General features: G+C 35.0%; 1 protein-coding gene across 3 annotated transcripts in view; it reads right to left on the minus strand.

The window, feature by feature from the left end:
• Positions 1-4,244: 4,244 nt before the first annotated feature.
• LOC127832654 (acidic fibroblast growth factor intracellular-binding protein-like) overlaps positions 4,245-13,728 on the minus strand; it is a 57,523-nt gene continuing 48,039 nt past the window's right edge. For all 3 annotated transcript variants that reach the window (XM_052358265.1, XM_052358267.1, XM_052358266.1), the window contains exons 9-11: positions 9,787-9,873; positions 6,995-7,092; positions 4,245-6,483 (exon numbers count right to left, since the gene is read on the minus strand). In XM_052358265.1, the coding sequence (XP_052214225.1) occupies positions 6,402-6,483; positions 6,995-7,092; positions 9,787-9,873 (267 nt within the window). In that variant the 3' untranslated portion in view covers positions 4,245-6,401. The remainder of the gene's footprint in view (positions 6,484-6,994; positions 7,093-9,786; positions 9,874-13,728) is intronic.

The following is a 13,728-nucleotide window of genomic DNA, read 5'->3' on the forward strand; positions in this document are numbered from 1 at the left end:
ACAGTTGTTGAAACCAATAGCAAAATAGTAGTAAAATAATTTTAAAAACAAATGTAAATCATGTGACCCCTGGGACAAGGTTAGTTCATCCCAGTGACATGATTTGAACAAACTAAGAAGAGGAAAACTAGACCATGTTACACACCAAATATCAAACCTCTGACCTTAAGGAGGACCACTACATCACGCTTCATACCAAGTAATGAACAAGGTAGAAATGGTGATTTTAGTTTTCACTATATACATATAAGGAAAACAAGTGATCCCTATGGTTGGGCTAATTGGACCACATATGTATGATTTGACTATATACATACAAGGAAAACAAGTAACCCCTATGGTTGGGGAACCACATAGGTATGATTTAAACAAACGTGGTTAATAGAAGAGGATTTTTAAAGTAATTTACCATGTCTAGTTTAGCTCAAGGACATTATTTTAACACAGTTAAAAGTGGAGCACACAAAATGCTTAAGCCTTTATTCAATTGGATTAATTAAAAGGAGAGTATGGTATTTCTTAAGTTTTATTTTTAAAATTCTTTTTTACCTCTTGTGTTTTAGATATGCTATGGACAATTACGATTTAAACAGCTTTGAAAGAGTGTCACCCAGTGATCATAAAAGTGATATTTCGTTAAAATCCATCAAAAGTAAAAGAAGTTGTTAGAAGACAACGTTAATGCACCTCACGCATGCACTAATGGACGACGGAAAAACGTTTGTAATGACCATTTTGAATGTTTACCAATCGATTACCAAACAATTCGCGACTATTATCTCACATCTCGTTCGAGCTTCATTTTCTTTTCCAGTGGTTTTCTCTAATACATTTGCCGCCCATTCCACACCAGTAATTCACCAACGGGTGTTACAAAGGTATTTACCACGATCTATCTTTAGACGTTGCGGCTAAAATCAAAGTATCAGAGGCTTGCGTAAGAATTGGCTATCGACAATGGGTTATCTTCTATAAAAGGCGTTGCATTACTTGCTATCGAGTTTCCAAGGAAACAATAAGGTGACGTGTAATTAATTGTATTCTTCAGGTTCTAAGAACACCGCTTTAAGAATAATGATAATTATGTTATTAATAATTGTTAACAGCTCTAAGTAATGTGTGAAAAGCCGTAATGTGTGAAAAGCCGTTGACAGAATTTTCTCAGAAAGAACGTATTTCAGCTGCTCAAGTAATTGTGTTGCTATGGATATTTTTTTGGACGCATCGTGGGCGAAAATGTGGTCGTCTCCAAGTAAGTTAACTTTGCTGCGACATATATGATACAAAACACTCGAAGGAAGATGCAGCGGTTCTGCGAATGTCATAGCTACTTAACAGATTGTTTTACTTATTAAAATAACCTATGTAGGGATTTGTCATGAAATCGTTTAAAGGGCCATCTCAACTACCTTTAATTCGAGTAAAGCTGTAGTCAGTTACTGGCATTTGTATGTGCACTTAGTATTGATGTACAAGCTAACACTGGGAAATTGAATTGATAAACGGACAACCGTAGTATTACTAGTTGATAAACGGGATATCGTAGAATTAATGAAATGCTGTTAAAAACGATTTAAGTCCCCCCAAACAACAACCAACAAACACACTTTAACTTAACAAATCATGTTTAAACACATGTGAAGAAAGGACCCACTTCGTGACGATTTCATTAACGGCATAATACAGACCGCGATAAGCCAGTAAAAGACATAATAGTATTCAATTGCATTTCAAACCCTACACAAAATGTGAATATTTAGACAATGATTTTGGATGAATCCGGTCCGATTAAAGTCCCGTAAATATGAGGAAGGATTTCAAAGTGACGACAGATGTATTACTCTTAACCTAAAATAAAAAGAACGAATGATGTTATTACTGTAAATGATTTACATCCTGGGAATCACACACCAACGTTCAGTTATTACTGGGTATATTAAGTATTTGGTGTCTTGAAGTCTTTCTTTATATTCACTTAACCTTGAAGTTTTCCTTCATAATGATAAAACTTTGAAGTCTTCCAACATTAATTGAACATTGAACTTTTCCAACATATTGACTTAACCTTGAAGTCTTCAAACATATTGACTTAATCTTGAAGTCTTCCTTAATATTGACCTTGGAGTATTCCTTCATAATGGTTGAACATTGAAGTCTTCCTGCATATTCACTGAAACTTGAAGTCTTCCTGCATATTGACTGAGCCTTTTAGTCTTCCTACATATTGACTGAACCTTGAAGTCTTCCTGCATATTGGTTGAACCTTGAAGTCTTCCTGCATATTGACTGAAACTTGATGTCTGCCTGCACATTGACTGAAGCTTGAAGTCTTCCTGCATAATGACTGAACCTTGAAGTCTTCCTACATATTGACTGAACCTCGAAGTCTTCCTGCATATTGGTTGAACCTTGAAGTCTTCCTACATATTGACTTAAACTTCAAGTCTTCCTACATATTAACTGAACCTTGAAGTCTTCCTACATATTGACTGGACCTTGAAGTCTTCCTACATAATGACTGAACCTTGAAGTCCTCCTATATATTGATTGAAACTTTAAGTCTTCCTACATAATGACTGAACCTTGAAGTCTTCCTACATATTGACTGAACCTTGAAGTCTTCCAACACATTGACTGGACCTTGAAGTATTCCTTCATATTGACTGAGCCTTTAAGTCTTCCTACATATTGACTGAACCTCGAAGTCTTCCTGCATATTGTTTGAACCGTGAAGTCTTCTTACATATTGACTGAGCCTTGAAGTATTGCTGCATATTGACTGAAACTTGAAATCTTCCTACATATTGACTGAACCTTGAAGTCTTCCAACACATTGACTGGACCTTGAAGTATTCCTTAATATTGACTGAGCCTTGAAGTCTTCCTACATATTGACTGAACATCGAAGTCTTCCTGCATATTGGTTGAACCGTGAAGTCTTCTTACATATTGACTGAGCCTTGAAGTATTGCTGCATATTGACTGAAACTTGAAATCTTCCTTCATAATTGACTGAAACTTGAAGTCTTCCTACATATTGACTGCACCTTTAAGTCTTCCTACACATTGACTGAACTTTGAAGCATTCCTGCATATTGAATGAACATTGAAGTCTTCCTACATATTGACTGAACCTTGAAGTCTTCCTACATATTGACTGAACCTTGAAGTCTTCCAACACATTGACTTAACATTGAAGTCTTCCTTCATATTGACTGAACCTTGAAGTCTCTCACATAATCACTGAGCCTTGAAGTCTTCCTGCATATTGAATGAAACTTGAAGTCTTCCTGCATATTGACTGAACCTTGATGTCTTCCTGTATATTGACTGCACCTTTAAGTCTTCTACCTATTGACTGAACCGTGAAGTCTTCCTACATATTGACTGAATCTTGAAGTCTTCCAACATATTGACTGAACCTTGAAGTCTTCCTTCATATTGACTGAACCTTGAAGTCATCCTACATATTAACTGAACCTTGAAGTCTTCCAACATATAGACTGAACCTTAAAGTCTTCCTATATATTGACTGAAACTTTAAGTCTTCCTACATAATGACTGAACCTTGAAGTCTTTCTACATATTGACTGAATCTTGAAGTCTTCCTACATATTGACTGAACCTTGAAAACTTCCTACATATTGACTGAATCTTAAAGTATTCCTACATATTGACCAGGTATAGTTAATACACATACCTGATATTGACTGAACCTTGAAGTCTTCCTACATATTGACTGAACCTTAAAGTCTTCCTACATTATAATTGAACCTTGAAGTCTTCCTACAAAATGAATGAATCTTTAAGTCTTCCTACATATTGACTGAACCTTGAAGTCTTCCTACATATTGACTGGGAAGTCTTCTTTAGAGACTCTACATTGCATGTTTACTGTCTTTAGACTTTGGCTAATATCAAAGTTATTTCATTTAATAACCATGTAAGATCATTCAGGCCAAAACATGGCCATATCAACTAGTTAAGTATTGCAACTAACATGACGACTTGAACGATATATATAGGACTAAAAAGTAGTAAAAACATTATGTTACAGTTTTATGGGAAATCATCTAGCAATATACCTGATAGAATTAAATCAAAATCTGCTGATTGAGTACCCATCATGGATATGGGTTCTTTGCAATCAACTGATCAATACAAGCTATTGAAAGAAACATAGCAGCTCCTATCTTGATAACACTTGGCTGTTATGGGTGCAAAACTTTTTAAAAAACCTTGGACAATGAAAATGTATGCTTTAATCAGCTTCACAAAGAAAACAATCTACATATATACTTGTCCTTAAATAACATACTATGTTGCTATTAAAGGGGCCTTTTCACAGATTTTGTCATGTTCTGAAGTTTGTTATTAAATGCTTTATTTTGATAAATGTAAAGATTTGATATAAAAGCTGAAGAAAAAAAACAAGAGTAAAATTAAAAAAAAAAGGTAACCCTCAGCAGGGCTCAAACCATGGACCCCTGGAGTACTGGAGTAAAAAGTCAACCACTTAGACCACTCGGCCATCCTTCTGGATAAAATGATAGATGCATTTTATACTTTATATATGCAATCCTCGTAGTTTCACAAAATCTTAAGACAACAACAGAACTCTCCAAATTATTAATTCGTTTTGCGTTGCAACGCTTTATAATTTTAGGGCTTTTAAATCGTCAAAAGATGCATATAAAGGCTATTTTAGAGCATGGTAAATGTTTAGTATTACTGTTTCCTCACAAATATCATAACTAAAACAAAAATTTGCGAAACTGAAACAACTTTTTTCAATTTTGTCAATTTACCCAAATGTGAAACTGCACAGCCTAATGTGAACTACACTTTACGCACATGTATATAGCCCAGAATCCACAAACGAGGCTCATTTAATACCTTATGCTATTGTTTGCAGAGCCTGAAGAACAAAAATAGGATCTGGCATGAGATGTCATATCATACGATATTTTATTAAACGAGTTCAGGATTTTTGCCAAAGGCTGGCTTACTAACGAATTTCCTGGATGAATTTAATAAAATATGGTATGAAATGATGAGTGTCAGATCTTTTTATTACATGCTTTTTAATGAGCAAATTTAATAAATATTTTCGCAAAAATAACTATAAATCCCGAATATTATTTACATTTCGTGACGTCATTTGACATTGCAACGTCATTTAAGCAAAATAAAAAAATGCGATTAGTCAATCAAACGAAAACTTAATGTATATTACACATTTGAGTAAGATAAAAATATTCTGAATGGCTATATTACATGGGAAACATGGTATGGCATGGGATAAAATTGTATACCTAATAAGTGTATTAACCATAACAAGCAAATTCGTTGAATTGATATCCCCTGCCATTATACTTCTGGACACAAAAGTTTTCTGGACGGATAGACAACGCCAATGTGCATCATCCTCTTATCCATATATATATATATACTCATGCCAAGTTTCAATGAAATCCGTCAAAGCACTTCCAAGATATGGCTCTGGACACACAAAAAAGCATTTGTTCAAAATACAAAGGGCCATAACTCCGTTATTATTCGATAGTGTACAATGCCAGTTGGCGTGCATCATCCTCTTATCCATATATATACTCATACCAAGTTTCAATGAAATCCGCCAAAGCACTTCCAAGATATGGCTCCGGACACAAAAGTGCCGGACGGAAAGACGGTCGGATGGACAGACAAGGCCAAAATAATATCCCTCCACCTATGGTGGAAGATAACATTCATAACAAGTAACAAACAAAGTTGATGAAACAGCTACATCCCCTCTACTTGCAGAGCCATCTGCAGAATTTCTAGCTGAATATTTTCAAACATATTGTTGGGCGCAGAAAGCCAAAAATCTCTTTACAAAACCATCAAATACGTTGAAGAATCATAATTATTGATATAACCCTTTCAGTGCTGGAACCGAATTTTGAAGGCCTTTGCAAACAGTTTAGATCCAGATGAGACGCCACAGAATGTGCCGTCTCATCAGGATCCAAACTGTTTGCTATTCTGATAGTCTTCATTGAAAAAAAAATCGAAGAAAATGCTAAATGTTTTAGAAATTCAGCAGACGACATTTAAGCAGATGACAAATGTCCCAGCATGCAAAGGGTTAAAATACCCTGCATTGTACAATAGGGGTCATTATTATCTGTTATGACACTATCAAATATACAGGTCTTAAAACCTATTTATGTTAGCTAAATGTATCAAAAACTTAAGGTTTATTGAAACCCCATTGAGTCTGTTTACTGGGTCGAACCAGTACTTTGAGTCAATTGGGAAATCTTAAGAACGCTCTCACCAGCATAAGAACATTCATCACGTATATTATCATGCCCAGGTTATTGCACAAAAGTTTTCATGACGACACATATCCGTGGTTACATATGATACATCTTCAGGCAGCACTTGATGAAGGTGTTCATGTAACGGTCCCACACAACAGAAAGGTTAGGAGCAGATCTGAAAATGGAGACCATGTTCAACTGTACAGTTATTGACATTTGAAACATAACCAGGAAACTATAAGAGCCGCAGTCTGGGCATACTGGGCTTGATGTATTGGTGTTATGTAACCCCAGATAATCAGGGACAGCACTTTCCGTCTGCATTGGATTTTTGTTTTGAAGAGACCTCCTTTTAAACAAAAAACCCAGACGCTAATTTGGGATGACACATGGATTCAGCCCAGTTTTTCAAGACTGGGGCTCATAAAACAGCTGAATTTGCTGTAGTGCAATTTATTTTCATAATGTAGTTTTACAAATTTAAATTTTATTGTAATATGGCTTATTTAAAAAAAAATAATTTTGTTTGTCAAATATTAAAATGTATAGCTTTTGCCTGCATTAATATGTGGACGGAAAAATGAGTTCTTCAAGATTTGATCAATAATGAAACATTTCCTTGCCAATGCTGTTAAAATAAAGGAGAACAAAAGTACAATAAGGTGCAAACTTGTCAGGTGTCCCACCTGAACACCGATAGCCTGTGTCCCGAGTCCTTGTACACACTGAGAAATGTCTTCATTTCCTCCACAGTCCAGTGGGACAACATGAATGGCTCTATCACCTGAATGACAGAGTTAATTAACCATTTTTTTAAGTAATATATTATGGTAGATGCCAACTTGTTCATTCCATGATCACAGTTATTTTTACTAAAATGCCTAGAAAAAAATAAATACAAGTCATGTCACTGTAAGTGTCCCCAAAGTATTGATTTGACCCCAAACAAGTTATCTTGACCCTTACAAAAGGGGGAACAATTAAACATTTTATATCGGTGCAAAAAATGAGATCTCATTTTCTGCCAATAACACATGGATATTTTATACAGTCAGTTTTATACTAATAGTTGTGTTTAAACATGAAAATTAGACAGAGGCATATAACTCCATACAAATCAAAGCAAGAGTTATGGTTCTTATCCTCTGCAACATTGATTATTAAATAGATTCATTTAATCATTTTAATACCTTTTATGTTATAACCTGCACTATTGAGTTCTGCACAATAACAACAGCAAGAGCAACAAGTCAAAGAGAGATAATCCCTGCACACTGGTCTCATAAAGGTCTCTGAAGATTTATGAATTTTAATTGTAATATCTTCAATTTTAGTGTAATTATAGAGTGCACAAGTAAATTAACCAAAGGAAATAACTATGTTAATATTAAAAAGATTTCTGGTACTTTAACTCTGGCCTTCCTCTAAAACCCATCTATCAATATATATGTATTAAGTTTCATTTAAAGTCATTACATACTTTTCAAGCTTTTTCGCACAAGAAAATTACAGCTTGTATATATATGTTCAGCACACAACAATAAGCCAAAAGAAATACCTAAACAAATTAGATTTGTGGTCTTTGTTCTCTGCGCTTGCTCTAAAATTCATCTATCAATATAGGAACTTTAATTTTAATCACATCAATATTTATGAATGTATGCTTTGCACACTTGTATATAAATTAACAATGGGCAAGAACTCTAGATACCCAAGAGAGAGATATGGTGCTCCACTCGGTGTTTTCTATTTAAGCCATCTATCATAATATAAAGGTTCATTTGAATGCCTGCAATACCATCTCTATTATGATCAGCATATAAAACAGACTATACAACAACTAGAAAAAGAGTTGTGGTTCTGGAACATGGCACTTTGTCTTAGTCTTCTATGAATCTAAATAATTATATTTAAACATTTTAAATACCTTCAACAATAAGAATGTTATTCTCTGCCAAAAACTGAGGACTAAAGGTCCATTACTCTTAAATCCTGAGAAGAGCTATGTTTTTTGTACTCAAAACTTCCCCTTTGTCTCTTTCAGTGTATGAAATGTCATATGAATTAATTAAATACTTCCTGAGCTACGCTCAAGAGGCAAGGCATACAGACAAACTTGCAGACTTTTTTAATACCACAGGCCTCCCTTGGTTAGCATATTAAAAATGTACAAGTACTTTTCTACTTGCAAAAAATCATTTGCAATTTACCAAAGAGTTAATCACTTTCATATTGTGCACACTTGATTCACTGACTTTGGTTCATACAATTTTTCCTGCACTTATTTGAAAGGCAGACACTAGTTCCTACATTAATTGGAAAGCATAGATATTGGTTACTATATTATTTTGGCCTCAAATTCGTATCTTTATATCTGAGATCTTGTATGCAATTGAAACAATACATATTAATAATGAAAGGGAAATAACTTCTTTTAAAATTATTGGACAGCAACTACTTGGCAAAGATGCCTATGAAATTCAGGTCATTAGTTCTTGAAATCGTGTGCAGAGACAATCATATATTACATTTTTGTATTAATCAAAGGGCAATAACTTCCTGCAAATTATTTGACCAGAAGGTCCTGACAAAGGCACATGTCCATTCTACAGGGCTGCTGCATATCATGTAAACTTGCATGGAAAGAAAAGGTAGAACATTAATAATCAAAGATCAACAACACCCTGAAAAATCAATAGACCAGAAGGACATGAGATGGCATGTCTACCATATAAGCATGCTGAGTATAAAGTTAATCAAATTCAGATCATTACTTCCGAGATAAGATTCTTAAACAAGCACTGTGAAGGCTGGGACTGGAAGTATGGCTATCAAGTAGGATGTAATAGATTTTCATTAAAATTATAATTCTGTCGGACTGAGAAAGCAATGACAATATATGCCCCCCCCCTTTCGGAGAGTACTATTACCCTTCCCCCCCCCCTTTCAGAAAGCATAATTACCCTTCCCTCCCCATTTAAGAGAGTACAATTGCCCTTCCCCCATCACCCTTTAAGACAGTATAATTGCCCTTCCCCCATCACCCTTTAAGAGAGTATAATTGCCCTTCCTCCATCACCCTTTCAGAGAGCATAATTAACTATCTCCCTCCCCTATTTCTGAGAGCATAATAATAACATACTAGTTACAAAAAACTGAATGAATTGTACTTTCCAGTCTTAATGGTGAGCTACAAACAAATATGTAATTTAACTAGAGCTAAGACACAAAACATTACTTATATTCCCAAAGCTTTGTAACCTATGTTCAAGGGCAAATAACACAGGAATGGGTGGATCTCTGGGGTTGAAAAAATGTCTTGCACACATCATGGTTACAACATATTTTAGGTTAAAATTTAATTTCTGAGAATTGTGGGTAGTTGGTTATGCAGACATTTTACTGACATATTGACTGACAGAGTGACTCATATATACACCTCTCTAACTATAATTTAGGGGGTATGGCGCGTGCTTACTTCTTCAATGACATCTGAGAAGAAGTTGCGCACCTCCTTGCTGTGGTTGAGGCCGTATGCTATACTGATGATTGCTTTTGATGTAGTCTGAAAATGACAACATTACAATGAAAGTACCAACTAGTAAATGACAACATTACAATGAAAGTACCAACTAGTAAATGACAACATTACAATGAAAGTACCAACTAGTAAATGACAACATTACAATGAAAGTACCAACTAGTAAATGACAACATTACAATGAAAGTACCAACTAGTAAATGACAACAAAACAATAAAAGTACCAACTAGTAAATGACAAAATTACAATGAAAGTACCAACTAGTAAATGACAACATTACAATGAAAGTACCAACTAGTAAATGACAACATTACAATGAAAGTACCAACTAGTAAATGACAACATTACAATGAAAGTACCAACTAGTAAATGACAACATTACAATGAAAGTACCAACTAGTAAATGACAACATTACAATGAAAGTACCAACTAGGAAATGACAACATTACAATGAAAGTACCAACTAGTAAATGACAACATTACAATGAAAGTACCAACTAGTAAATGAGAACATTACAATGAAAGTACCAACTAGTAAATGACAACATTACAATGAAAGTACCAACTAGTAAATGACAACATTACAATGAAAGTACCAACTAGTAAATGACAACATTACAATGAAAGTACCAACTAGCAAATGACAACATTACAATGAAAGTACCAACTAGTAAATGACAACATTACAATTTAAGTACCAACTAGTTAATGACAACAGTACAATGAAAGTACCAACTAGTAAATGACAACATTACAATGAAAGTACCAACTAGTAAATGACAACATTACAATGAAAGTACCAACTAGTAAATGACAACATAACAATGAAAGTACCAACTAGTAAATGACAAAATTACAATGAAAGTACCAACTAGTAAATGACAACATTACAATGAAAGTACCAACTAGTAAATGACAACATTACAATGAAAGTACCAACTAGTAAATGACAACATAACAATGAAAGTACCAACTAGTAAATGACAGCATTACAATGAAAGTACCAACTAGTAAATGACAACATTACAATGAAAGTACCAACTAGAAAATGACAACATTACAATGAAAGTACCAACTAGTAAATGACAACATTACAATGAAAGTACCAACTAGTAAATGACAACATTACAATGAAAGTACTAACTAGTAAATCAGCCCCATTCTGGAAACAAGAGGGCCATGATGGCCCTGAATCGCTCACCTGACTCATTAAGATCAGATGAAAACTATGACCTCTATTGTCTACACAATGTTTTTCTATGATTTGACCTAGTGACCTAGTTCCTGACTCTAGATGACCCAAATACAATCCCAATCCAGATTTCATCAAGATAAACATTCTGACCACAGTTCATAAATATTGGATGAAAACTGTGACCTCTATTGTCAACACAAGGTTTTTCTATTTATTTGACCTAGATTTTTACCCCAGATGACCCAAATACAATCCCACCCAGATTTCATCAAGAATTCTGACCAAATTTCATAAAGGTTGGATAAAAACTGTGATCTCTAATGTCTACACAAGGTTTTTCTATTATTTGACCTAGTGACCTAGTTTTTGATCCCAGATGACCCAAATAAAATCCCAACCCAGATTTCATCAAGATAAACATTCTGACCAAATTTCATAAAGATTGGATGAAAACTGTGACCTCTATTGTCTACAGAAGGTTGTTCTATTATTTGACCTAGTGACCTTGTTTTTGACCCCAGATGACCCAAATACAATCCCAAACCGGATTTCATCAAGATAAACATTTTGACCGAATTTCATCAAGATTGGATGCAAACTGTGACCTCTACTGTCTACACAAACAAATTGTTGACGGACGGACGCACGGACACACGCAGGCACCGCACAACGGACGCCGGACATCACACGATCACATAAGCTCACCGTGTCACTTCATGACAGGTGACCTAAAATATGTGTCGGAGATAAACATGAACAGTTGTGGTTAAAATCCCATAGAAACAATGGCTGTTTGTAAAACATGCATGCCCCCCTATATGGGCTATAAGTTTGTAAGTAGCAGCCATTGTGTGAATACGTTTTTTTGTCACTGTGAATGGTGGTGGTGGTGGTTGGTGGTGGTGGTGTTAGTAGTAGTAGTAGTAGTAGTAGTAGTAGTAGTAGTAGTAGTAGTAGTAGTAGTAATAGTAGTTGTAGTAGTAGTAGTAGTAGTAGTAGTAGTAGTAGAAGTAGTAGTAGTAGTAGTAGTAGTAGAAGTAGTAGTAGTAGTAGTAGTAGTAGTAGAAGTAGTAGTAGTAGTAGTAGTAGTAGGAGTAGTAGTGGAAGTAGAAGTAGTAGTAGTAGTAGTAGTAGTAGTAGAAGTAGTAGTAGTAGTAGTAGTAGTAGTAGTAGTAGTAGTAGTAGTAGTAGTAGTAGTAGTAGAAGTAGTAGCAGTAGCAGTAGCAGAAGCAGAAGCAGCATTACAAGACCAATACTTAAGAATGATCAAATGGGAAAAGGTAACCTAGCACTGGCAGTAAATATGGGGCTCATTTACAAGTCAGATTTGGAATCTCTGCTGTAAAATGAGATTTTGAATGAATTAAAGGGAGGCAAATCTGTAATAAAAAGAACATGCATAAACCGTAGTTGTTTCCCTTGTTTGAACCATGCTAAATCCTTACAAGTTTGGAAAGAATTGGATGAAAAATTTGGACTTTATTGCATAAACACCATTTTCTCAATTCAAGGGGAGGTAATTCTGTACTTCATGGACCAATAATGCTCATTTTTTGTAGGGTTCGTGTCCTCATTGATATAAAGACACTGTGCAAATTTGGAAAGGATCGGACAAAAAATGTGGAAGATTTTTGAAAGTTTTCACAAAATAGGCAAAAACAATTAAACATGCAAAGTTCAACGAGCTCCTGTGTCCAAAGTTTTTTTTGACGAATCAAATTTCTTTGAACAACTTTTTCAGGGGAGCCTTCAAAGGTCATCCCTGTGAAAATGTTTGAAAATATGATGAGCGGTTTCTGACAAGAAGATTTTTTAAGGTTTTTACCATATATGGTCATGGCGGCCATATTGGTTATGTGATCAAATTGTTTTTAACAATTCTTTTGTCCCATGACCTAGGGATGCTCCACATGAAATTGAGTTGAAATTGGCTCAATGGTTTAGTAGAAGAAGATGTTTACAAATTGTTTACAGACAGACAGACAGACGGACGGACGGACGGACGCCGGACGGTGAGTGATCACAATAGCTCACCCCGAGCTATCGCTCAGGTGAGCTAAAAAGGGGTGCGTGTGAAAATGCACGTGTGTAAAGTGTGTCCCAGATTAGCCAGCACAGTCTGCACAGGCTAATTAGGGACGTCATTCTTTTGCTGTTATGGAATTGATAGCTGAAAGAGTCTCTTTTAATTTAAAATCCAATTTAGGTGGAAAGTGTCATCCCTGATAAGCCTGTCAGTTTTCCTATGTACAGGTTTGCAAAGCCTCCCCACTATTAGGGCACTGAAATTCTATGACTGAATGTTTGAAATGTGAAATTCAACAACTGAATGTTTGAAATGTGAAATTCAACAACTGAATGTTTGAAATGTGAAATTCAACAACTGAATGTTTGACATGTGAAATTCAACAACTGAATGTTTGAAATGTGAAATTCAACCACTGAATGTTTGAAATGTGAAATTCAACAACTGAATGTTTGAAATGTGAAATTCAACAGCTGAATGTTTGAAATGTGAAATTCAACAACTGAATGTTTGAAATGTGAAATTCAACAACTGAATGTTTGAAATGTGAAATTCAACAACTGAATGTCAGACATGTCAAATTATACGACTGAATGTAAGACATGTGAAATTATATGACTGAATGTCAGACATGTGAAATTATATGACTGAATGTC

Source organism: Dreissena polymorpha, chromosome 5, assembly GCF_020536995.1.
Source record: "Dreissena polymorpha isolate Duluth1 chromosome 5, UMN_Dpol_1.0, whole genome shotgun sequence".
Lineage (NCBI taxonomy): Eukaryota > Metazoa > Mollusca > Bivalvia > Myida > Dreissenidae > Dreissena > Dreissena polymorpha.